Genomic DNA, 24,441 nt, shown 5'->3' with positions numbered 1-24,441 from the left:
TTTGAGAGTCAAGTTCACTGATTCTGCATGTATAAAAACTGCCAAAAAAAAAAAAAAAATTACCTCTAGGATTTACAGATATATCTTACACCTTCCTAAATAACTATAATGGATGAATTTTCCAAAATCATATTATATAGCAAAAAGCTATACATATTTTTTTATTCTCTAGAAAGCTATGTTTATTAAAATATAACACTTGAATCAAAGTAGAAGACTTCTGCTGAACAAAGTTCTCTTCAGAACATAGGTGGAGGAAGGGGAGGACAGAGAAGAGAGAAAAGCCAAATTAAATTGGCATTTGTCTTGTAATATAAATGCCAATCTCAACAGTAGTGGTCAGTTTAGTTATTTTTAGACATTTCCTTTATCAAACATTTAAAGGTAAGACTTTTCCATAACCAGCAAAACTCAGAGCTGAATTCCTTTGACATTCTGCTGATGGAGGAATTTCAGATGAGAGGTACCAGAGGCTTTTGCAGAGAAGGGTAAGAGGATAAATCAAAAATGAAGTAATGGGCAAGGGAACTCTGTTCGTCTTTCTAAACCATAGACAGCCATTACAAAGAATAGATGTTTCTTGAATATGGAGTGTGCTAGTGGTGTTTTATGTTGAGGAAGATAGAGACATGATTGACAATTTACATATGAAAAGTCCTATCATTGGAAAAATATTAGGAAACATTTAAGTCTAACACTTAAACCCACCCTTGACAGGGAAATAACTTTTCACAGTTAGAAGCTGTGAAATAAATCACAGAGAAAAGAATTGATTCTATAATATTTGGTATGCCTGCTGCCTGCAAACCAAATATTGAGTAACAGTTAACCCATGGCAAAAATATTTTTAGTTTACATATTACATGTATTATTTAAAGATACAATTGAAATAGTAGGAAACATAATGGCCTCCTAGCATCATAGCCAAAGGACGTGTATGTCAGAGGAGCTCTAGGGAATAAAACTAAGGATTAAGCAAGGATTTGGTCTTAACTAATAATCATTCATTGGGGATCGTTTTTAGTTTACCTAATAAGTTAATCGGTCTGTGCACTTCACCCTGACTCAAGGTGATACTTCCTGGTTCGACACTACTTAGGAGAGTACAAACCCAAAAAACTCATTGCATAGCCAGGTTGCATTATTCTCAAAAGTTATTAAATAACATTTATCTTGTTAATAATGCTACTTCTGCAAACCTGTCCAAAAGAGTATTCTTGATTATAAGAAAAAGATATTATATGTGCTAAGATATTCACATCTGTGCTAGGTAAATGTTCACTGGGGATATCCGTGCATATTAGAATTATTTGGAAAGTTTTAAGAAAAGGCTGATGATTGAGGCCCAGAGATTTTTATTTACTACGGGTAGAGTTGGCCCTGACACTTGAATTTTTAAAAAATTTTCCCCAAAATTTGAATATGCAGTGAGGGGTAAAGCATATTTTTTACCATTGGATATGTTTATGATAGTTACGTGGCATGATGAGAAAGGATATCATATGAAATGAAATAGTGTTATTCAGCATTTAGGTAAGTTAATAACTTTAATATAGTGAAAAATAAACCCAGAAATATAGCCAAGAAGAAAGTTGACAAAGTGTTCAGAGTTCTTTTAAGGAGTTGAGATTTTGAGGGTTTTCCCCTCATCTTCCCTTCCATTGACAGATATTCAGTAGTATTATTTTATATCATCTTAAAATAAACAAGGCTGTATTTAAAGAAAGAGTTCCTGTGGGGAAGATCTTCCAGATAACTATCTATTTTCAGGTTATGCCTCCCTACCAACACAGAGATCTATTCTGGCCTCTCCACAATCGTATGTTGATTTTAGAATACACATCATAACATTGCCATAAAGTCCGTATAGGAATTTTTTTCCTTTCTTCGGTCTCAAGAGTATTCTCTCGTGTAGTTTTCTCAAGTTTTCAGTATACTAAACTCAAGTCAGTCATTTTTCTCTTCTATTTCTCTACAACTGGGCCCATCAGTTGTTACCATTCTAAATGCCATCTCTATACTGATCGTTGCCAGTGTTGACCTCACATTCCATCCTGAACTCTGTGGTGCATGTGTGTATGTGGATTTGGGATGCACACCTCGGTAAGTTTGGAATTAACCTCAATAAGTTCATCATATTCCCAAACCCACTGTGATTTGATGTAATTATACCACCATTCACCTTTATTCCTTGAAGCAACTCCCAACTCCTTTTTCCTCCAGCTTATATTACATATCTCGGCACTGTCATTGTCTTAATTTATTTTGTTTTCGGTCTTACTGTACATTTCCTGACACTTTCCCCACATCTCTGCCCACCATCATTGCTCTGATGAGGCTTGTTCCATCTTTCTTGCAGGCTGACACTATAGTCTTCTAATGGTTCCATCTACTTCTAGGTATCTAGGTTTAAATCTATCCTGTACTAACAAAGAAACGAGTGTGCTGCCCATTGCAACCCTCTGGCCTCTCCAGCGTCTCCTATGTGAAGTGTAGCTCCTTGCTGTGGCATTTAAGCCGTGACACTAAATGTCACGTACCATGGAATATATTCCTTCCCTCTGAATCTGATTTGCACCCTGGTCTCCCTCCTACCTACTGCCCTGGAAATGCCATACAGTCGTGTTCCTGCACACCACGTGCGGTTTCCATCTGATCTTCCTGCTGCTCCCTTTACCAGGAATGGCCTTTCTCTGTCATCATTGATGATATTACCAAAATTTTAAAGATTATTACATCATTGACTTGTTAATCTCATTGGAAGGTAATGTGAAAGTAGCTATCAGAATTTTCAAAGCATTCTTCAAAATAAAAGTTCACTTTTAAAAATCTATTTTAGACAGACAGTTGTACATATTTGAGGAGAACTATATACAAGACTTTTTATTGCAAAACTATTTTAATGTATAAAATTAGATGCAAACCAAGAGTTTTGTAATAAGGAAATACTTAAATTATTATGTAGTATATTTTATAGACTCTTAAGATCATTACATGAATATTAAAAGCATTCAGAATTGTATAAAGAGGAAAATGTTCCTATTTGTACTGAAAATAAATTAAAAATACGAAACCATAGGGTTGAATATAAAAGATCTGGAAGAAAGCATAGTAGATCTTTAGTAATCATTATGTCTTAAGCAACAGATGGGATTAAGGGAAGTTAAGAGGAACATTTATAATATGTTAACGGGATATAATGATGTACCTTTATACTTTCCATGTCATTGTATTTATTTGCTGGCATAAAAAAATTTGAACATAAACATAAGAAAGGAGAATAGGATTTAGAAGCCAAATTGTGGGTAAAAGCATAACAACAATAATGTATTTTTTTTCTCTTTTGAAAAATTTTGAAAATATAGCAAAGAACACGTCCACTAAAAAACCTAAGCCAGGATTAACAGCTGTAGGCATGACGTCATAGTTGCTTCAGATTTCTTTTAAATAATGTCTGGCAAAAAGTGGGAGTTCTTTTTGTTTCTTTCTCTCTCTTTTCAGGGGCAGTTAGTGTCACAGATTTACTGTGTAGTATTGCAATTCAGAATTTTATACTTTTACTGTGGATCTGCAGGTAAAAGGATATCTACATCTTTAGCTATAAGCTATTAAACATTTATGTTACTTATAGTATTTTTCTTTAAAAATAATATCCTTTGTGAAAGAGATATTAAGAAACTCTATGTGAGATTTTCTAGAGTCTGTACTGAAAAAGTGAGATTGCTAATCTCTAGAGTAAGCAGTGTTTAAAAAAAAAAAACAGAAACCTAAAACTAGATGTTGCCCAATATATTTCTAAATTAGTTGTATCAATGTATATTCTCACCTAGAGTGTTTCATAATTCCCACTTCTGGACATCCTCTGCCAGTACTTGGAATTGTCAGGCTTTAAACTGTGCTGTGTTCTTAAAATTGTGAAAAGTTAGCTTTTAACAAGCCCCTCAGTGTTTTCTGAGTATTTGAGTTTAGCGTGGCTCTATGAGGGGAATTCAAGGAAACATTAATAAAGTCAGAGTCCTCAAGGGCCTGGTTGCCATCAAGTCGTGGGATGTAGACTGCCCAGAGCTGGATGCTGCATCAGTAGCATAGGCTGTGATGCCTACAGGGGTGCAGAGAGGGGCCCTGTGGACTGGAGGGGTAATTCATGCATTTAGGAAGTGAAGGCAATGGAATCTTGACCAGTGAATAGGAAGAGAGGAGACCAAACAGCATTAAAGGTAAGGAAGGCACATAGGCAAGCAGCCTGATTAGAATGAACTTCAGAAAGTGAACAAACTATTACTAATTGCCCTTAAACCCTTTATAAGAAAGGGATCATCAGAACCTCAAATCAAACCTATTTTAAAGTCATCATCTTATTAATGAGGAACTTGAGGGCTCCAGAAATAAAATCATTTAGGTTCTTTAGTAGTCAGGTGCCAAAAATAACATGAGCAGAGGATTCAGTGGCTTATTCAACTTAGACATCCACTTGGTCGGTCTTCAACATGACAGATAATGGAGAAGTTCAAGTGATATCATCACCTCTCTCCCTCTTTTCTTTCCATGTTTGTGCTCTGCTTTTCCCTGGTCAGCTTTATTCTCAGTAGGGTCTGTTCTTGCAGAGGCAGAGACAAGCACCAGCTAATCTTCTTTATGTCCGTACAACTGATGTTCCTACTGAAAATAGTTTAGGTTGCTTTCCTCTATTTCTATGTCAATTCTTTAAAAGATACTCAGAATGCAGATGGAGAGATGAATGCTGTTGAGGCTTTGTGGAGGCAGAATGGAACAGTCTGAGAAATGCTTCAGTCCCAAGTGGGAAGGGGGAAGGTTGTACTCATCTTGAGTGAGCAGGAAGCAGGAGGGGGAACTCCATGGGGGAGCCGAGTAAGGTGATTTCTGTGTGTGCTGTGTCATTGGTCAGGTAATACATGTGTGATACAGGCTGAGTACCCCTTATTCAAAGTGCTTGGGTCCAGAAGTGTTTCAGATTTCACATTTCAGATGTTTTTGGAGTATGTGGACTTTGAGCACCTGAAATCCAAAAATTTGAGATCCAGAATGTTCCACTAAGTATTTCCTTTGTTCATCATTTCCTTTTGAGCATTCAAAAGGTTTGGATCTTGGAGCATTTCAGATTTTGGAGTTTTGGATTGAAGATGCTCAAATTATATTAAACATACAGTATGTTCAAATATATAGGTATACTGTTTATAAATTTTCCAATGCTGTTTAACCTATCTGGATATCATTTCCAATTTTATACATCCACACAATGAAAAAATCATTATATTTTATTATTTTTCCACAGAAAAATATTGTGCATACCTTTAAAATATTCTCTTTAAAATATTAAAAAAATAAATTTAAGGTTTGGCTATTAAAATTAAGCATCCCTGGTAATGATGACTTCCAAATACTTTTTTTCCTAGTGATTCTCATTATATAAACACAGAATTTCCCCAAGTATATTTTTGAACATATCTTAATAGGAGATTTTGCCAAATATTATTGTGGATAAGATTTTTATTATTATTATTAAATAATAATATTATTTAGGGTGTCCATAAAGTTTGTGTGAAATTTTATTTGGATACTATTTTAAATTGCACACAAACTTTATGACCACTTTGTATATTGTTAGGAAAAGTAGATTAAGCAGGATTTTTCCAGAGATTTTAGAATACATGTAGTTAACACATTTGGTGAATTGGCATTTAACATTTGACAATTTTTTTGTGACTAGTAGTCCATAGAAAAGATTTAGAAATATATGGTATTAACCGTTTCTAATGCGGTGGGAGAGCATGAGAAACAAATCAGATGTAGGAATTAACATTTTACTATGAAACTAACTTGTACCAGATTTAATTACATACTTGTTCTTAATATATGAAATTTCCATTTTGGGGGGAAGATATATTTTTGGCCTAATTAGAAATTGTCTCTGGGTTTTCAGAGGTGGGGAAATAGTATCAAGTCCTGAACAGCCACGGCAACCCAAGTGACCGTAGGCTGACTGCCTCTGCATAAGAGCTGATGGGTTGGCACATCCACACATGATCACATCTCAGGGATCCCCTTGCAGTAAACCGAGGATAACATTTAGATTTCAAATGGTTTTCCTCTTGTCTGTAACATGCCTCAAGGCCGCCTTTCTACTGAGTCCGCTGTCATTTCATATGTATTCAGAAAATTCAGTTCCGTTCAGCCACCATTTCTATCATGTGGAAAGCCCTGTCAGAGTGCAAATTTGTTTCAAGCTTAGCTTGACATATATATTGTGCTGAATAAATGTTTGTTCAGTGAATGGATTATGTTTTTCCTTAATGATCCAATTCTATGAAAAGGCATCTCAGTTACGGACCTGAATTCTCTACCATATTTTTCTCTAAGTTCCTTCTTCCTTAGTTTTCCTGAGCAGCATAACCTGAGGAAAATAACCAACAGTGTCATCTTCAGCAGCCCAGGTCTTTATTTGTAACATTAGAAATCTACCTGGGGGCAGTAAGTCACTGCTGTCCTCACTTGAAGGTGAGCTAACTCCCTCACCTCCTGTGGAGACGGAGCCAGCCAGCTTTTCATGTAGCATCATCTGACTCTTCCCATGTGTTTCCTTCAAGTGCTCATGTTTCGCCGGTGCTGTTCTAGGTAGGTGAAGTGGAGGACATGATTCTCTGGAGAGAGAATGTAGGTGCTGGAAAGAGCGCTGGCTTTGGAATCAGAATCAGTTTGGATCTCAGCTGTGTCACCTCGTTATTCTTTGACGTCATTTCAGATTCTTAATCTGTGAGTCTCAGTCCCATCTGTGAAACTGGGAATCAAGCTGAGATTTTATGGTGGCTGGGAAAGGCCAGGCTCATGATAGACGTGCAGTAAATGGTAACTATAATGTGCTATCATTCTTCTCCCTCTACCCTTACTGACTAAATCATCATTTATTTTCGGTACTATCCATGTGTAAAACCTATGGACTAGGCTTGTACACATGCCTGTGTCCTTATGTACATTACAAGTTAAACAAAATCTTACCTGAAGCAGCTCTCTAACCGAGCCGTAAGATATTTGGTGTCCTTCCATTTGCCATCCTTTTTTACCTCTAGGTGTTACTTTGAGTCATGGTGGTAGTTGTAATAATCAGAAAGGCTCATGACTTTGGAAGCCTTAGAACATGCCCGACATAGTTCTCAATGCTTTATATATTTTACCTCTTTAATCTTCAGAATGCTCCTGTATGACACAGTGACGTTTAGAATTCACACTTTGTAGCTGAGAAACCTGAGACTTAGGTTAAGTCCAGTGTGAAGACCCGAGTAAATTTTCCAGCCCCAGTTGAACTCAGGTGACTGGCCCCAGAGCCCACAGTCTTATTCAGGGTATTCTACCACCTGCTGCAGTGTAGAGTGGTCATTCCAGGTGTCATGATGTGCACGGTTGTAGAGGAGCCCTGGCCAGCATTTAGTTCTCCATGTGGCATGCTCCATACTGGATCCTCCAATAAAAGAACCAAATCACCTCTTAGTTTAGTTGAAGGCCTTTAGAAATTATAATATAGATTACATGTTTTAGTTTATACATTTATTTCCCAATTTCCTTACAGATCTGATTTTAAAATAATACTAAGGAAACTTTTATCATTGTATTAATGTTTTGGAATTTCCATCTCCTAAAACAAAGGCCAGTTGGCGAGTATAGTCGTATGAATCACTATCGTCTGTCTAGTAGTATCTATAAAGTTGGTAAAAGGTCTACGTTTAAATGTCTGCTCATATTCTAAGAAGAATATCTTTTATACATACTCCAGGCCTGTAATCAAAGACACATGTTGAGGTTTGGAGTCTAAAATTCTTTATCTAAATGTGAGAATAATTACATAACATACATTATTTGATACATTTTTATTGCCCCATATTCCTACCTGATAAGAGTCCCAGGATTACATTTTTATCTTTACTTTTAGAGGAACATCGAATATTGAAAACCACATAGACATCGTCACATAGAAATTCATACAGCATCTTCCCTTTATATATTACCCCTCTCTGATTTGAGCTGATGGGTTCTTTTTATTTATTTGTATGTCTCTAAACTCGTGTCTTCGTTACTCCTCAGATGTCGGTGTTCATTAAAAACCCATATTCCTAGCGTGTTGTCAGGCTCATTCAGATCTTTCATTAGTGATCTTCTTTGAATGACCATAAAGTTTGGAGCACTGTTCATCAATCCAAATTTCAGGTTATAGTGACTCATTTTTTTGTGCTGGAATTTTTAGGTAACATATAAATACATAATATGTCACACACACACGTATAATTCAGAAAACATATGTAAAGGACTAGTTTTTAAGGTTTTATTTTCAGTCGTTTTAGTTTTTACCAGCAGTAATATTTTTCAAGAGTAAAAACTTAGTTTGACCTTGATTTTTCTATAGTAGTTTTTAGTCTTCTGAGTTACTGGCTTGTGAACTGATGTGCACTGTGTTACTCTGTGTATTTAAGAGTCACCCTTACTCATTGGTAAAAATGGTGGATTCTTCTACACTACTAGAAACGTGCTCATTAAATATAGAAGTAAACAGATAAATCTACAGGTACATTTTAGAACCTTCTTTTGGTGAAGCATAACACATACAGAGTTCAGTGCACACCTCCTAATTGACAATAATCTAATTTTTGCAAAGTGAGCGCAAAGATCTTGTATCAAGAACTAAAATGTTACTTGCACCAATAAGCCCACTCCTGAAAACATATTCTTTGTAATTAAGATATTTTCTCAAAACAACAAACAATTGCAGTTCTTGAAGGAAGCTATTATTCTCTTTTACAAGAAGGATGGACACATAATTGTTTATATTAATTTATGTCAATAGGACTTAGCACAGTAAGTGTCTAGTAATGGCACTAAATAATTCCTTGTTGAATTTGTAGAGTTTGTAGACGTATGTGGTGCAGGATTAATTTTTTTCATATTCCCATGGTTTAAAAATGATATTTAAAACTATTTACAGGAAACCAGTTCCATCTAAAATTGTTACTAATGATAGGGACTATTTTAATATAAAGAAACAGATGCCCCTAATTATATTTCCTTTGTCATGTCTATAAATAGTCTTCCCATCGCACGCCCCAGGTATGCTCCCTGGTTTTTAAAATTATTTAAATAGGCTATCCATTCCGCTCACTAAGTATTGACTATTAGTAACATTTTATATGTCCTATCCGCAATTTGATAATACAAAGCAATGGTTTTTCAGTATTTCACAGAGCACTGGGCTCTGTAAAGCGTCTCTGGGGGTTCTTTGATGTCTAGACGGTTTAAATTATGCCTGCTCCCCTGCCTCCAAATTCCACCCCTGTTCTGCTTCAGGGGCTGTGGGAAATGAAAACAAACCAGAAGGGTTCCACAGTCCTACATTCTAGGGAAGAAAACAAACAAGTAGAATAAGCTGTTTACAGCCCCTGGCAGGTGTGTAGGGAAGGGCCCAATTATTAGAGATGGAAAAAGGGGAAGACGTGGGGGCAAATATTGTCCTGCCTGTTTGTTTATGGTTCTATTTATTATCTGGCAATGTGAATTGTGAACAAAATGAAACTTTGTAGAAATATGAGAGTAGAAAGCTGAGGTCATTTCTCACCCAGCACCCTGGTTCTTTCCTCTCAAACTCCCGTAGCAGCCAAATACCTGACTTTGGTGGGTTTCTTGTACATTGTCTTATTTACGGGAATAGCAAGATAAAGACTTGTGTTTAAGTTGGAAACTAACTTTCTTTTCTTCCTTTCTTTTTGTTTCCCTTTTATACATCGGAATATCATGGTTTCTCCCATTCATCGTCTTAGAAAGTAAGTAACTTTTGAAATTTTAGAGATTGTTTAATGAAAACATTGATGTTTTATTGCTTCATCTATATTCTGGGACAGAATTTTTAACTTTTTAAAATCTGACAGGTGATTAACCTTTGTATTAACTGTGGAAAGAAAGGGTTTTTTTGGAATCAATTATAAGTAGGAAATGTTACCCAGGTATTTGTGCCGTCTAGAAATAGAGACGCGTAGACCATGTCTGCCTCGTCTGTCACGAGCACAGTTAATCATTATGTTTAAGAGCTATGTACCTGTGTGATGTGTGTGTACATAAATATACAGTGCGTATTGTAATCCTGTATTTTCTGAATATAGAAATATGTAAATCACACTTTTATTTATTCCTGGTCAATTTCATTAAGAAAAGTAGCCTGAGAGTTCATGGAATTGATGTAACTAATAATAATAATGATAGCAATTTCATGGAATTGATGAGACTAATAGCAGTAATGGCAAATAAATCATATAACAGATTTTAAAAATGCATTTTCTTATGTATATTTTGCATCGGATGAATCAGTTACCTTTTACTAAGCATTTATGTCTTTTGATGCTAATGTTTGTTTTTAAATAAAATAGATTTAATAAAAAAAATTCTTCATAATTTTTTTTTCATGAAGAAATGTAAGTGATATAATTAAGTGACTAATGATTGGTTGACTTAAGGTATGACATTTGCATTTGATTGTCAAATATTTCCTAATTTTTCTAAAATGAAACTCTTGTATAAATTTTAAATAAAATAAACATTATGTTTGCTTTGAAAAATATTAGACATTACAGTCTTTGTTGATACTTTTGGAGATGTAATATGCTGGTGAATTATATATTTTAATATTTTATAATAAATACTGTTTTTATTAAGTTAATAAACAGTATAATTTAATAACAATCATGCTTAATAAAGTTCTTTGTACGAAACTGGGTGCTTATCACACATGCTTGCAGCAGTGATAGCATTAAATTGTTATTTAATAGCCAATTGATCTTCTGTAATTATCTTCAATTTACTGTACCTTGTGAAATGTGAATTACGGTGATGTTATATTTGTTCAGTAGTTTTTAGTTGACTTTAAATCTGTACTATGCTTTAGTATTCAAAATCTGATCTCTTAGAATTGTGGGCATTTGGGGACCTATAGTTGTTGAGAGCAGAAAGAATATTGTGAGGTTTCATGTTAGGTGGACAATTTTATGAAGTTATATTTTTCAAAGTCTACATTATGGCATTTTTATGTATTAGATTCTATTTTACTTGTGGTGTTAACATCTTCTTGCCAAGTCTCTATGAAAAGTCTATATTTCTGACAGTTTCACTAAATTAAAACTCCAAAATCTGGCATAATCATTCCCAGCTTCAAATGTTCTGGGCTTTTGTCTGAAGAGCATAATGTGAAATATATACATTTGCAGTGTTCAGTAAAACATGGATTGCATTATTTATCTGGAATTTATTCATGGAGAGACATTTCTGGAGAGATGAATATATTTTACTTTATGCCTAGGCCCACTTTAAATATAAGCAACAATCTTTTGTGCAGAAAAATAATGAAATGAGGTCTGTAAGCTTGTAGGCACTTCATGAAGAAAGATATTACATAAGCACACAGCATTATTACCTTGTGCACTTTAGTGTTACAACTGCATTGTTCTGTGACCAAATTTATATTAGGAACTCCTGTTTCCTGTCAAACCCAATGGAATCATATTTATGTGTTAGCAAAGAGAAGCTGCTTCCTAAAATAATAAAGGGCACTTGTATTAGAATACTTCATAAACCTTTGTAACCATGATACATATGTGCAGACTTGCTAGTAAGAGTGTTCTGGCAATTCAGCAAATTTGAATGACAATTTTGTCTCAGTGGTGAATTTCCCTAGTTAGTAAGAGATTGGATAATCTTGGTTTTAAGAAAACTTTTAATAGCACAACTTATGCCTTTATTGCCGACATTCAAAATTTGAAAGCTTAATATTGTAAAGGCTCTATTTGTTCCAGAATATTTTGAACTAAATAGCCGTAATTTTGAAGAGTCATCGGGCTTCCAATAAAAATTGGTTTGACCAAATATTAATTTTTGGCATATTAGGAAGGTAAATTATATATGAAAATATCGTTAAATGAAAGCCTCATTGCAGATCTTAATCCTAGCTTGCTAAAAATTAGTTCAACCAAATCACAAAAAGTATGTTTGCATATATATTATGTATTTCACAAACGTCTTTCCAAATACATGAACCCATTCCATAATGTTTATACATATGCGCATTAATGTTTTTAATCATTAGTTTAATGCTGTTTGATTTCTTTAAAAAGTGATTCATAGTTCAGCCACTAGCATATTTGCTACAGAATATGATTATTAGCTGGGCAGAATTCCCAAACCCATATTTCTTTATTTGACATATCTAACTGAGATAGGATGTCCTTGTAGGGGCTGTATCAGAGATATAAATACAGATATATATTCTTACTTGGCCATGTAAGCAATGCAGTCCTGTGGGCAACTTAAATACTTATAATTTCAAATCAGCTCTTCCCTAGTTTATTATTCTTTTGTTGCTTTTCAGCCTATGGGATGGAGCTGCCCTTGAACTTGAATTTTTTTTTTTTTTTGATCATTCAAGTGCAACCATCAAGTTGTCTGTAATATTTAAATACGAAGCTTCATGATGTTATTTATATAAAGTAACACCACATACATGTTTGGGTTTTGGTTTCTTTAAAATATAGTATTGGTTGCTTTATGAATAAAAGCATAATTTCAATTCAGGAGACTTTTGCCTCAAGCCTGTAAAACAGATGCATCTGATTAACTTTGGTGGAACTGGACTGGCCCTTTATTGTAATGTAGATGTTTTCGAGGTTGGGAGGATATTTTAAAAAGGCATGCACGAAGGTCTTTTTTTTTTTTTTGAACTAGAGACTCAGAAAACAGTTTTGCTGTAGGAGCTGTACCTCACACTGCTTTATTTTTGCACACTTTTTATTTTCTAGTGGAACCTCTCCATTAGCCTGTCTGAATGCAATGCTTCACACTAACACTCGAATAGGGGATGGAACATTCTTCAAAATCCCTGGAAAGTCAGGCCTCTATGCTCTCAAAGTAAGTTGGAACGTTCTGCATATTATGCCTGTTATTATGTATCGTGCATTGTTTTCAGACATGTGAAGGTAAATAAAAGGAAATTTGGAGGAAGAGTGCCTTCTCAATATTTTCAGATGTCTTAAAAATGATTTTATATTCAGAATAAACAATGACATTTTTCCGTGAAGAAAGAATATCTATGGATTTACTCCATACATATTGTAATGGAAAATAGTTGTGGCTTTCTTAAAAGTCTTGATTCTTTAAAATTTATGGAGAGGAGGGTTGTGTGTCTTTGGCCAGGAGTTTAACATGATCACAGTTGCCATAAACTCTTGGCTTACTGACCATCAGCAAATACACAGGATTGACCCCATAAACCTCCCTATCTTTTATATAAATAAGGTATTTATTCATCCTCCTAGCAAATGTACTGATTTAAATCAAATATGTAATTTTAAAACAAATTGGTCATCTCACGAAAGCTTAATTAATAATGAACACTTGAGAACAATAGAGAAATAAAAGTGAAAACTTTAGATAACTGTTTTAATTATTTTTTTCATTTCCAGTAAATGTAAGGGGTCCAAGTATATATATTTTTAATGGCATTCCCCTTATCTATCTAGAATGGAAAATGCCATCTCAAGAGCAGAATTCCAAAGGACAAATGCTTCTGACCCACAGTTGGCCGTGTAACTTGGAATAAGCAAATTCGGTGAATTATTTCTCATAAACTAGAAATAAGTCACTGCTTTACTAATGGTAGATTATATTTAATAGAGTTCACGAATTACCTTTGAGATTCTTCTAAATGCCAATAGTTAATACCTGGCAAGGGGGGCCGGGATTCTTCCTCGGTTATTGAGCTTCAGGCTCTTGTCCTAGTGTGTGTTTTAGAAAATAACACAAGTTAATAAAAAAAAAAAAACTTGAATTTTTTTTCAGGTGCTTTTTGTAGCTGCTTCTGTGTTTGTTACTGATTGAAATTCTGAGTTGTTAAGCCGTTTCTTCATGTAAGAACGGATGTAGTACTGAAGAAAAGAAAACCACAAAAGACACATGGCAAAAAGAAACTTTGTTTTGCTATTGATTTAAAAAGGTTTTTCCAGATAAACAACAGTGGATATGTGCTTTTCCAAGTTTTCTTTTTTTCAAACAGTGATTTTACATTAAAAATTAAATCAGTTTTGAAATTCTGAATTATAAATAACTGTGATAATACTTTAGGACACGGAAAATATTTTGAATGTTTTTAGTTGCTAATATGTCGCCATAAACCACCATTTTTGAAAATAATATAGAAAGAGGAGTCGTCATGCCCAGTGGATGGCACATTGGATTTAGTCTGTGAGTCTGAATTGGATGGTACAGAAATGGCCGACGCAAACGCCAATGGAGAGGAAAACGGAGGTGAGTGTGATGAGCCCTGTTCTCTTAAAAGTTACGTGGAATGCTGACAGTTCACTAATTACATTCCCCACCAGTACAGATGTGGTTCTCTTCTAACTACTTACTAAGATTCACTATCAGTTTTGACTCAGATAGGTTAGCATCTAAGAAAAGTATATGGTTTTTGCTTTCTTTTTTTTTTTAACAGTATGTATTTTCCCAAATAATTTTCTTGAATATTACCAGCATCCGTATATTTTTCCAGCCTGGTGAGAGGGTTACTCTGGAGGCGTCTCGAGTAGTTTATTCTTATGGGAGGACGGAGTATGCAGTGTTTTATTTCCGATTGTGCTGATTTTTCCTGTGATCCCAGGCATTATACAGTGTTGTTCCTTGGTTTGTCCTTTGTAGATTAAGCTTAATGTTATCCTTCCTCACTGTGAAAGCAGGGGCAAATAAGAGATTTTCTTTCTAAAAGACTTTTAAAAAGTAAGTGACCCTTCCAGAGTTTTAAGGGGGCATTTTCCACCTTTGAATGCTGTCCATGTGAATCTATTTTTATCTTTCTCACGACAATTATATTATGATTCTGTTGGTATGTGCAATTCTGTTCTGTAATTTTGACAAATCTGCATCTTGCAATAGCTGCTGTGCCTTCTGCTCCACCCACTGGTCCCACAAATGGACCCAGACCATGATTTGGGAGGAAAACCGTATAATTAAAGTCTCTCAGAGTGGACTCACAGGAATCAGTAAATTATCTTCAAATAAACAAACCTTAAAGGATCCTTGCAGAAATATTGTATTTCAGGAATAAGGCAAAGCCATCCATTTTATTCTGGCCATGGGAGTCCCTCTTTACCCCTCCACATGCAGACTGAACACTCACGCCCTCTGCTCTGTGTGTTTTTGGATGGGCCCCAGAAGACTGGTGGTGCTTCAGTTTCTATCTGGGCTTTCAGCAGAGGCTGTGAATTTAGTACTGGAAACACAAAATTTTTGTCTTAGTAAAATGACTTCAGACTCCTTTATAGCCTGCTTTTACCAACTTCAGTTTGACTCAGTGTCCCTATTCCTATAACTTCTAAAAATTCAGCTCCCATTGTTATGGTAATGTACGGATTTTGGCATGCCCTGTGGTTAGAAAGACCACAAGGCAGAAATGCACAGCCATTTCTGGCTTTCTAGAAGGGCTGGTAAGTGGGGCATCCTCTTCCCTGTCAGTGGATGAAGCAGAATCTCATTGTGGTCACTCCTGTCGATTTACTCCTTGCTTCCTGGAGCGCTCGTGTGCTCTCTCAATCTGTGTATACTGAGCTTCTAGTATGTGCTAAGTACCGTTTTTGTTTTTGACATTGAAATTGCAGCAATAAAAACAAAAACAAATCTCTCATGAAACTTATGTTCCTTGAGAACATAAGACAATAAGAAAAATAAATATGCAAAACATACAGCCTATTCAGTGGTGACAAGTGATATGGGGCAAAATAAAAGAAAGCAGAAGAGTAGGGGAGAGAACTGTGTTTGGGAAAAGACCTGAGGGGAGTGAGAGGCATTTAAGGGGAGAGAGTTCTAAATGGAGGGAACAACAATAGCAAAGGCCTGGAAGCAGGAGAGGTGCCTGGAATGTTCCAGAAACAAAAAGAGGCTGGGTAGCTGTGAGGCCAGAGTGTACAAAACCAGAGAAGTCATGAAGTTAATACTGGCTTTTTGTTTTGAGCAAGATATTAAACTATTGCAGTTTGAGCTAGAGAGAACAATGACCTCACATAAGTTTTAGGAGGACCAGTAAGGGTAAGAAAAATGTGAGAATGAGAACAAAAACAGGCAGACCAGTTAGAATGCTGCTGTCATAATTTGGAGAGAGGTGATGGTGATTTGAGGGAATGGAGTGGAAGTGAATGTGATGAAAGGTGACTGGATTCTGGGTATATTTGAAGGTGGATCCAGCAGAGGCTGCTGGCATGTAGATGTGGATTTGAGGTGAAGAGCAGAGTTGGGGGTAAGTCCAAAGTTTGAGTGTGAGTAAGCAGAAGAATAGCATTGCCCTTACCTGAAGGGAAGAATAGGTAAGAGCAACAGCTTGTGATAAGAGGTTGTTAATCAGGAATTAAGTATTTTTTTAATTTTTATTGTTTTGTTGTTGTTGTTGTTGGAGCTTCATTGAGGGTACAAGAAACTGATTGCATTTGTTAGGTAAAGTCCCTCTTACAATCGTGTCTTGCCCCCCAAAGGTGTGGCACACACCAAGAAGGAATTAAGTTTTTGAACATACTGAGCATGAGATTCTTTTTCAGCTTCCAGGAAGAAATGGTAAGTAATTGAACTTAACTGTCTGAAGTTTATGGGAAAAAACTTGCTGGACATGTACAGTTTATATATGATATTTAAAGGCATGAAACTGGATGAGATCACCAAGGAGCTGAAGGACATTAGAAAACAGAAGAGACCCAAAGACTGAACTCAGGGGCACTTGAATTTTAAGAGGTTGGAGAGATTGTAGAAAACAGTAGATGAAATGGGAACCAATGGACATGTTTTTCTATCCTGGATACCAGGTGAAGAAGGAGTTTCTGGGGATGAAGTGACTCAAATGTGCTAAGGGTTTTGATAAGTGAAGTTATGACAAAGATTAAGTAGTTAGCAGTAGACTTACCCGTTTGAGGGTGTTGATCATTTGATAATGGCAATTTTTGTGAAATTATAATATCACAGCTTGAATAAAGTAGGTCCAAGAGAATAGGAGGAGAGAAACTAGAAACCACAAGTATAGACAATTCTTTCAAGGAATTTTAAAGTAAAGGAGAAACATGAAATGAAAAAATAGCTAGAAGGGAAAGAATAAAGAGACAGTTTTGGTTTTTTTTAATTGTTGGGGATTCATTGACGGTACAAAGAACCATGTCACACTGATTGCACTTGTCAGGCAAAGTCCCCCTTGTAATTGTGACCCAGCCCCATGAGGTGTGTCACACCCATGACTTCCCACGCCCTTCCTCCTTCCCTCTCCCTGCACCACTCTTTCCCCACCCCCACCAGGTACTAAGTAATCAATTGTCCTCATATCAGAATTGAGTACATAGGATTCTTGCTTCTCCATTCCTGTGATGCTTTTACTAAGAATAATGTGTTCCACTTCCATCCAGGTTAATACAAAGGAGGTAAAGTCTCGCATCTTTTTGAATGGTATGCATGTACTACAACTTGTTAATTCATTCCTGAGTTGGTGGGCATTTAGGCCATTTCCACATTTTGGTGATTGTAAACTGAGCTACGATAAACAGTATAGTGCAAATGTCCGTAAGATAAAAGGAATTTTTTTCTTCTTGGTAGATGCCTGGTAATGGGATTGTAGGATCAAATGGGAGGTCTAGATTGAGTCCTTTGAGGATTCTTACTTCCTTCCAAAAAGGTTGTATTAGTTTGCAGTCCCACCAGCAGTGTAGAAGTGTTCCCTTTTCTCCACATCCATACCAGCATCTGCAATTTTGAGATTTTGTGATGTGGGCCATTCTCACTGGGGTTAGATGATATCTCAAGGTGGTTTTGATTTGCATTTCTCTGATAATTAGGGATGGTGAGCATTTTTTCATATGCTTGTTAGCCATTCATCTATCTTCTTGAGAGAGGGTTCTATCATTTCTCTTGCCCAGTGATATAAGGGATTATTGGCTCTTTTTATCTTGATTAATTTGAGTTCTCTGTATATCTTTGTTATCAAGCTTTTGTCTGATTCATAAAATATAAATATCCTTTCCCATTGTGTAGGTTGTCTCTTTGCTTTGATTGTTGTCTCCTTAGCTGTATAGAAGCTATTGACTTTAATTAAGTCCCATTTGTTTATTATTGTTGTTGCAATTGCCATGGAAGTCTTCTTCATAATGTCTTTCCCCAGGCTGATATCTAGTGTTTTCTCCATACTTTCTTTGAGGATTTTTATTGTTCATGTCTTAGATGTAGATCTTTTATCCATCTTAAGTCAATTTTTTGTGAGTGGAGAAAGGTGTGGTTCTAGCTTCAGTCTTTTACATGTGGATATCTGGTCTCCCAGTACCTACCGTTTATTGAATAGTGATTCTTTCCCCCAGCTATGTTCTTGTTTGGTTTATCGAAGATTAGGTGGCTATAAGATGTTAGTTTCATCTCCTGGTTTTCTATTCAGTTCCAGATGTCTATGTCTCTGTTTTTGTGCCATTACTCTGCTATTTGATTACTATGGCCTTGTAGTACAGCCTAAAGTCTGATGCCCCCGGCTTTGTTTTTATTGGTAAAAATTGCCTCAGCTATATGGGTTTTTTTTTTTCCTGTTTCTGTACAAAATGAAGAATTATTTTTCCAAGTCTTGAAAGTACAGTTTTGGTATTTTAATGTGGATGGCATTCAATCTTGCTTTGGGAAGTATAGACATTTTAACAATGTTGATTCTTCCCAGCCATGAGCATGGCATGTTCTTCCGTTTGTTAATATCTTCTGCTAATTTTTTCTTATGGTTAACAGATGCAAAAACAAAGACCCTATGATCCTTTTAATAGATGCAGAAAAAGCATTCAATAAAATTTGACATCCTTTTTTAATTAAAACCCTGAAGAATATAGACATAGGTGGCACATTTCTTAAACTTATTGAAGCCATCTACAAAAAAACCACAGCTAATATTTTACTGAATGGAGTAAAACTAAAAGCTTTTCCACTTACAACTGGAACCAGACAAGGTTGTCCTCTGTCACCACTACTGTTCAACATAGAGCTGGAAGTTCTACCAATACAATCAGGCAAGACAAGGAAATAAAGGGCATCCAGTTGGAAGCAGAGGAAGTCAAACTCAACCTCTTTGCTGATGATATGATAGAGAACCCCCAGGACTCAACCCCAAGACTCCTGGAAATGATCAAAAGTGTGGTAATGTATCAGGATATAAAATCAATGTCCACAAGTTAGTAGCCTTCATATACGCCAGTAGCAGCCAGGATGAGAAGCTAATTAAGGACACAATCCCCTTCACAGTAGCTTCAGAGAAAATGAAATACCTAGGAATATACCTAACAAAAAAGGTGAAGGTCCTCTATAAAGAAAATTACAAAAACCTAAGTTTTTTTTTTAATTAACTGAAAAATATAATAATTGTTTAAAATGGGAAAATTTCATTGAGAAGAAGTTGATAATGCAACAGGGGTGTCCTTGTACTTGATTCGATGAGGAGAAATGGAACCTGTGCAACCCAAGAAGAAATGGGCATTAGGAAGGGTGCAGACGGGTGCTCCAACGGAGGCAGAAGGAAAAGTCAAAGGATTTCAGCAGAAGTGAAGGTAGGTGAGTGCTTGAGGGAGGGGCTCATAGAAGTTTGCTTCTTGTTGCTTTTTTTTCTCAGTGAAATAGAAAACAAGTTTGTCAGCTGAGGCTGAAGATGGGTGAGATAGTTTTATAGATGCAAGGAAAAGGTATCAAATGTTTGTGTAAGAGAGTCTGGTATCATTTAAAGGCACTCCTAGGGTTATTAATCCTGGATGTAAGATGAGGCCAGCTGGCAGGGATGGAGCAGGGAGGTATCTTTTGCTCCAGGCATGTTTAGGACCACAGTACAACTGCAGAGTAGATGTACAGTCAGAATTGACTAGAGCGGGGGTTGTGCCAAATGGATGATAAACTAAGAGAGGGATAAAGGAGTTGGTGGGTGTGTGAAATGGAGTAATTAAGGGGTACTTCTGTAGAATTTAAGTCGGATGTGGAGGCAAGTGAAGACACAGTTGTGAAAGGGCTGGTGTAAAGGAGGAAGTCTCATTGGTGTGGAAGGACTGTCTGGTTGGGTGTTCTAAAGAAAATGAATTGGAAGCATATGTTATACGAGAGTGAAAAGCGTGGAATTCAGTTCAGGGTGATAGTAAGGAATGTATATTCTAATGTGAAAGGAAAGAAGAGGGCTAGTTCTAACAATATCATGAGTAATTAGGCCATGTATGCACTCTACAAAATTGTCTGGATAAGGGGGCCATCAGTGCCTGAAACTGAGCACCCCTCCAGTTGGCCAACCTAGTGCTGAGTCTACCTGGAGGCAAGATTGCCTTTTCTTGTGCAAAGATGTTATAAAGGCTGGTGGCGACCCTGGCATAAAATATTAGAGAACCATTTGTGTGGATATTGAAAGAGACAATTACGATAGAGCTAGCATAGACAAGGTATGATATTTATGAGCAAATATCACCACAGACTGAGGGAAAGTAAAGATATTAAGTCCAGTAAGGAGGAGGAGTTGGTGGTGTAGTCTGATGACGTGAGTTATGATGCTAGAGGCATGAAAGGAGCCAGGGAGGGGGAAGGAACCCTGAGGTGGATGTGGTCACCTCTCCCATTCTGCAGCTTAGTGTGCCGAAGGTGTCATACCTGAAACATAACAGGGAAGCTGGTGTTCACAGGAGACAGCCAGTTGTACGTGACAATATGAAGCGAGTGGTCGGAGAAAGATGGAAATTTTGCTAATGACTCATTCCAAATTCTAAAGGAAGCAGTGGGAGAATTATAATCTCTGGGAAAGGGTAGGAGATGGCAGGAGAACATTCATCCAGTAATTAAACCAAAGCAGGGATAATGTGAAGTGTGAATAGGTACCTCACAAAATAACATACCCACACATATCCAGCTAATGTGACCCAAATTAGATTTCCTGGCCTTGCCTTTGAAGTTGCATTCTGAAAATCGCTTTGTGGAATCACTAAAAGAATAGAAAATAGCTTATTTCCTTGAGTATTCCTTGCCTTGCTCACTTTGCATCTTACTGGAAACCACAGTTGCCTCGTGTAGGACAAGTATGCTTCCTATTCATGTAAGTGCCATACACCGCTGTGTGTAACCCGTAAATCTAGCCTCTGGAGCTAATTTAGATAATTGAAAATATATTGAGTTATTTGTTTTCTAATCTAGATAATTGAAAATATATTGAGTTATTTGTTACTTTATTTTTTATCGGGGGGAAATAAACTTAGTTTAAACTTAGTCATGAGCCGAGGTGTGGGTGACACTAAAGGCCAGGCTTTAATCGTTCTAGCACCTTGCCTGGAAACCACAGGGAGCACGTCCTAGCCTGTGGCCATTGGTACTGTTTCCTGTCCAACATTAGTCCAGATCCCGTCTGATTATAAACTTAAGACTTTGACAAAGTGGAACCCGAGGCTTGTCCAAATGAAGAGTGGGTTACGATACGATTTCTTACAATTCCGTAATAAATTCCAGGAAACTGAACCGCTTTAGGTGATTTCCTTGCTTACTATGTTTCTAACACATATTAGAACCAAAAGTTAGAATGGTTCTACACATTTTCCATACTTCCAGCAGCTGTACAAATATACTTTGAAAATCGGATCAGAGCGGGAAGGAAGAATATGTGTTTGGATATCTGTGAGGGAGCGCGAGGGAAGTGGGGGTGGAGAAAGGTAAGTAGCAAGGGGGGACAGCAGGGGAGGAAGGCACCCTCTGGTTTCCTGTCTTTATTCCTCCTTTGAGATGGAAGAGTTGGGAGTATTGAGGTGAGTCATAACCTTCAATTCACCAAATACCTTTGATACATGGAAAGAGTTAAGTCTCTGCCACCACTGAGTTATTTCAAGTTGATAAAGATCGATGTTGACTTATTAAGGGGTAAGGTGAGAAGTATACCAGAACCTCCGCAGGGACCACCCAGGGGACTGTAACAAGCTGGTCAGCCTGGAAGCAGTCCCCTAAGGAACGAGGCCTGCGGTACTGCTGTGGACATGCAGTGCATGTCCAGTCTACGAAAATTAGGTCAACTTAAGGAGGAGGTCAGTGTAGAGAGGAGATTCACTTATTTGGGAAGAGAGCATTTTGTAAAAAGTGGTGGGAAAGAAATCTTAGCAGCCTGATTCCAGTCCTGAGCATTGGAGTCTTTAGACAGCATTTAGATAGTAGCAATGCTCTAGTCCCCTTCTTGGAATCAACTGGCCGAGGAAACATTCTTTTAAAATAGGAGATGCTTTGCCAAGATATTTTAAGTTTGTTGAAAAATTGTACAGCCTGGGAAACATGACCCGTTATTGATTGTGGAATTTACAAGCCCAGAATTGTTGTTATATGTGTTTCTTCAACTTCTGAACGGTTTCTGAAGTTACTAAGAATTAGACATACAGACTTGAGAAAGTAAATTGTTCAAATTTTACCAGCTAAGCTTTACAGATCAAAGAGTGATTTAGGTGAATCACTTGATGTATCTGTGTTGACAACCCATGATCATTTATGCCTATATAAGTATAAATCCATGTCACCCAAAGAAAATACTGTGAATTTTATGGTCTGTTTTAGTCCGAGATTGATGGGCGTGTTTGCATCTGAGTTGTTTTCGAAGCATAATACATTGGGGTAGCGTGAGTTTCCTCACACATGTTAAGTTGACTTACAGTGTGTTGCGGGTCTGCAGAGCCCATCCACATTTCATGTGGAATGATGCCGTCACTACACAATATTCACCCTCTTCATCCTCTATCTATAAATTCTTGTTAGGAAGAAAAAATGTGTTTCTCTTCTTGCGGTCCTAATATATTTTATCTTTAAAAATAAGCTGCAGCCATCCTACTTATTTATTTATTTTTTTAATGGGGGAAGCTAGAGAATGTAGTTTTTATCCACAGAGATCAAAAAAGGTTCTGCTTGCCATTAACCTTAATGGTTTTCAGAGAGGAAGCGGCTCTGTAGTGAGGGAATTAGTATTTTAAAAGTCTCCGTTGAGCAAAAAAAAAAAAGAAAAAAGAGAGAGAGAGAGAACATGTGTCCTACGTTTTAGACCTTAGATCCCAGGGTAAATGATTCCAACATTTGAGGAATTTTATATGGTCCTTTTTCATTATTCTTTATGGCCAGTTTTATAAGTGGGTTTCTGACTGTGTGATTCTTGGCAGAGTTACGTTCACTTAATGAAACATTATTCAGCTCCCTCTTTGTTTTCACTGGCTCAGAGGCCGCAGTTGGAGGGGTCTTTTATCAAGAGTGGAAAGTGCTTTAAGGGGGCCTGAAGTGTGTGGATAGGATCTCAATGAAGACATCAGTTACGCAGAGGTGGGGAGCTTTGTGGAGAAAGTGGGGAGTACCCTAATAAAGGTGCAGGCACCCTTGGAGAGGAGTCGCGCTGACCATTTACCAGGCGATTTTTTTTACAAGGCTACAGGGCAGGCAAATTGAGTGTGATGGTGGGATTGCGAAGCCAGTGTTCTTAGTGACTTTGGAAGATGCCGCCCACCTCCTTGGTGTCTCTTTCCTCATGGCGTTACTGGTCTTGTTTTGCTGGGCCTTTTTCTCTAGCTCGCCTGTAAATGCTCTAGTATAATTTCCCATAGGATGGTGGGTATCTGCATCTTCCTGCGTAGATGGAGGGTGGGATGGTGGTGACAGGCTTCAGAGTGTTCATGGAGGAAGACAGCAGGTGGCACGGTCAACTTCCACCTGCCAGCCACTGCTGAGAATCTCACAGGTGAGAGAAGGGGATTCCTTCAGTGTGTACCCCAGGTGCCCTGATTAGGGGGGGTAAGCTAACTTGTCAGTGTGTACCCCAGGTGCCCTGATTGGGGGGGTAAGCTAACTTGTCATTGTGTACCCCAGGTGCCCTGATTTGGGGGGATAAGCTAACTTGTTTTTCACCCAGCATCCTCACACTTTGGTCAACTGCTTTCTTAGCTCACGGAGACACCTGCTCTACTTTGGTGGCCTGAAGAGACTTAAGTATGTGAAAATTATGCTGTTTTGGTTACACAAGGAAGAAAATGCAAAGGAAAAGGAATGCTCTCCCAGTAAGAAATGACCATTGGCAGGCTGTAACTTCCTCTGCCCACTCCTTCTCATTCTCTCGTTTCATCCCAGCCCACAGACGACAGAGTTCCCTAGAAGTGTAAGCGCTTTCAAAAGATCGTGCAGCCCTGAATAGTCTCTCATGCCAGGGTTTGACTTAAACCAGTCGGGCCAGTAAGACATTATTCTAATAGCAGATGTCGAGAGGAACAGAAATCGGACACACGTCCCTCTGTGTTTTTGATCACCTTTGTAGTGAAGAATTTTTCATTTTGTTGAAATGTTTGGTGCTTTTAATCAAACTAATTTCCTCCTTTTTGTCCCTTACTTAGATGA

General features: G+C 37.1%; 1 protein-coding gene across 1 annotated transcript in view; it reads left to right on the top strand.

The window, feature by feature from the left end:
• Nucleotides 1–12,839: 12,839 nt before the first annotated feature.
• ASXL3 (additional sex combs like 3, transcriptional regulator) overlaps nt 12,840–24,441 on the top strand; it is a 101,464-nt gene continuing 89,862 nt past the window's right edge. The window contains exons 1-2 of the mRNA XM_023510248.1: nt 12,840–12,948; nt 14,235–14,343. Coding sequence (XP_023366016.1) covers nt 12,871–12,948; nt 14,235–14,343 — 187 coding nt within the window. The 5' untranslated portion in view covers nt 12,840–12,870. The remainder of the gene's footprint in view (nt 12,949–14,234; nt 14,344–24,441) is intronic.

Source organism: Otolemur garnettii, unplaced genomic scaffold, assembly GCF_000181295.1.
Source record: "Otolemur garnettii isolate 467f Iridium unplaced genomic scaffold, OtoGar3 scaffold00012, whole genome shotgun sequence".
Taxonomy (NCBI): domain Eukaryota; kingdom Metazoa; phylum Chordata; class Mammalia; order Primates; family Galagidae; genus Otolemur; species Otolemur garnettii.
The sequence above is the reverse complement of the archived record's forward strand: the minus strand, read 5'-3'. Positions and strand labels throughout refer to the sequence as shown.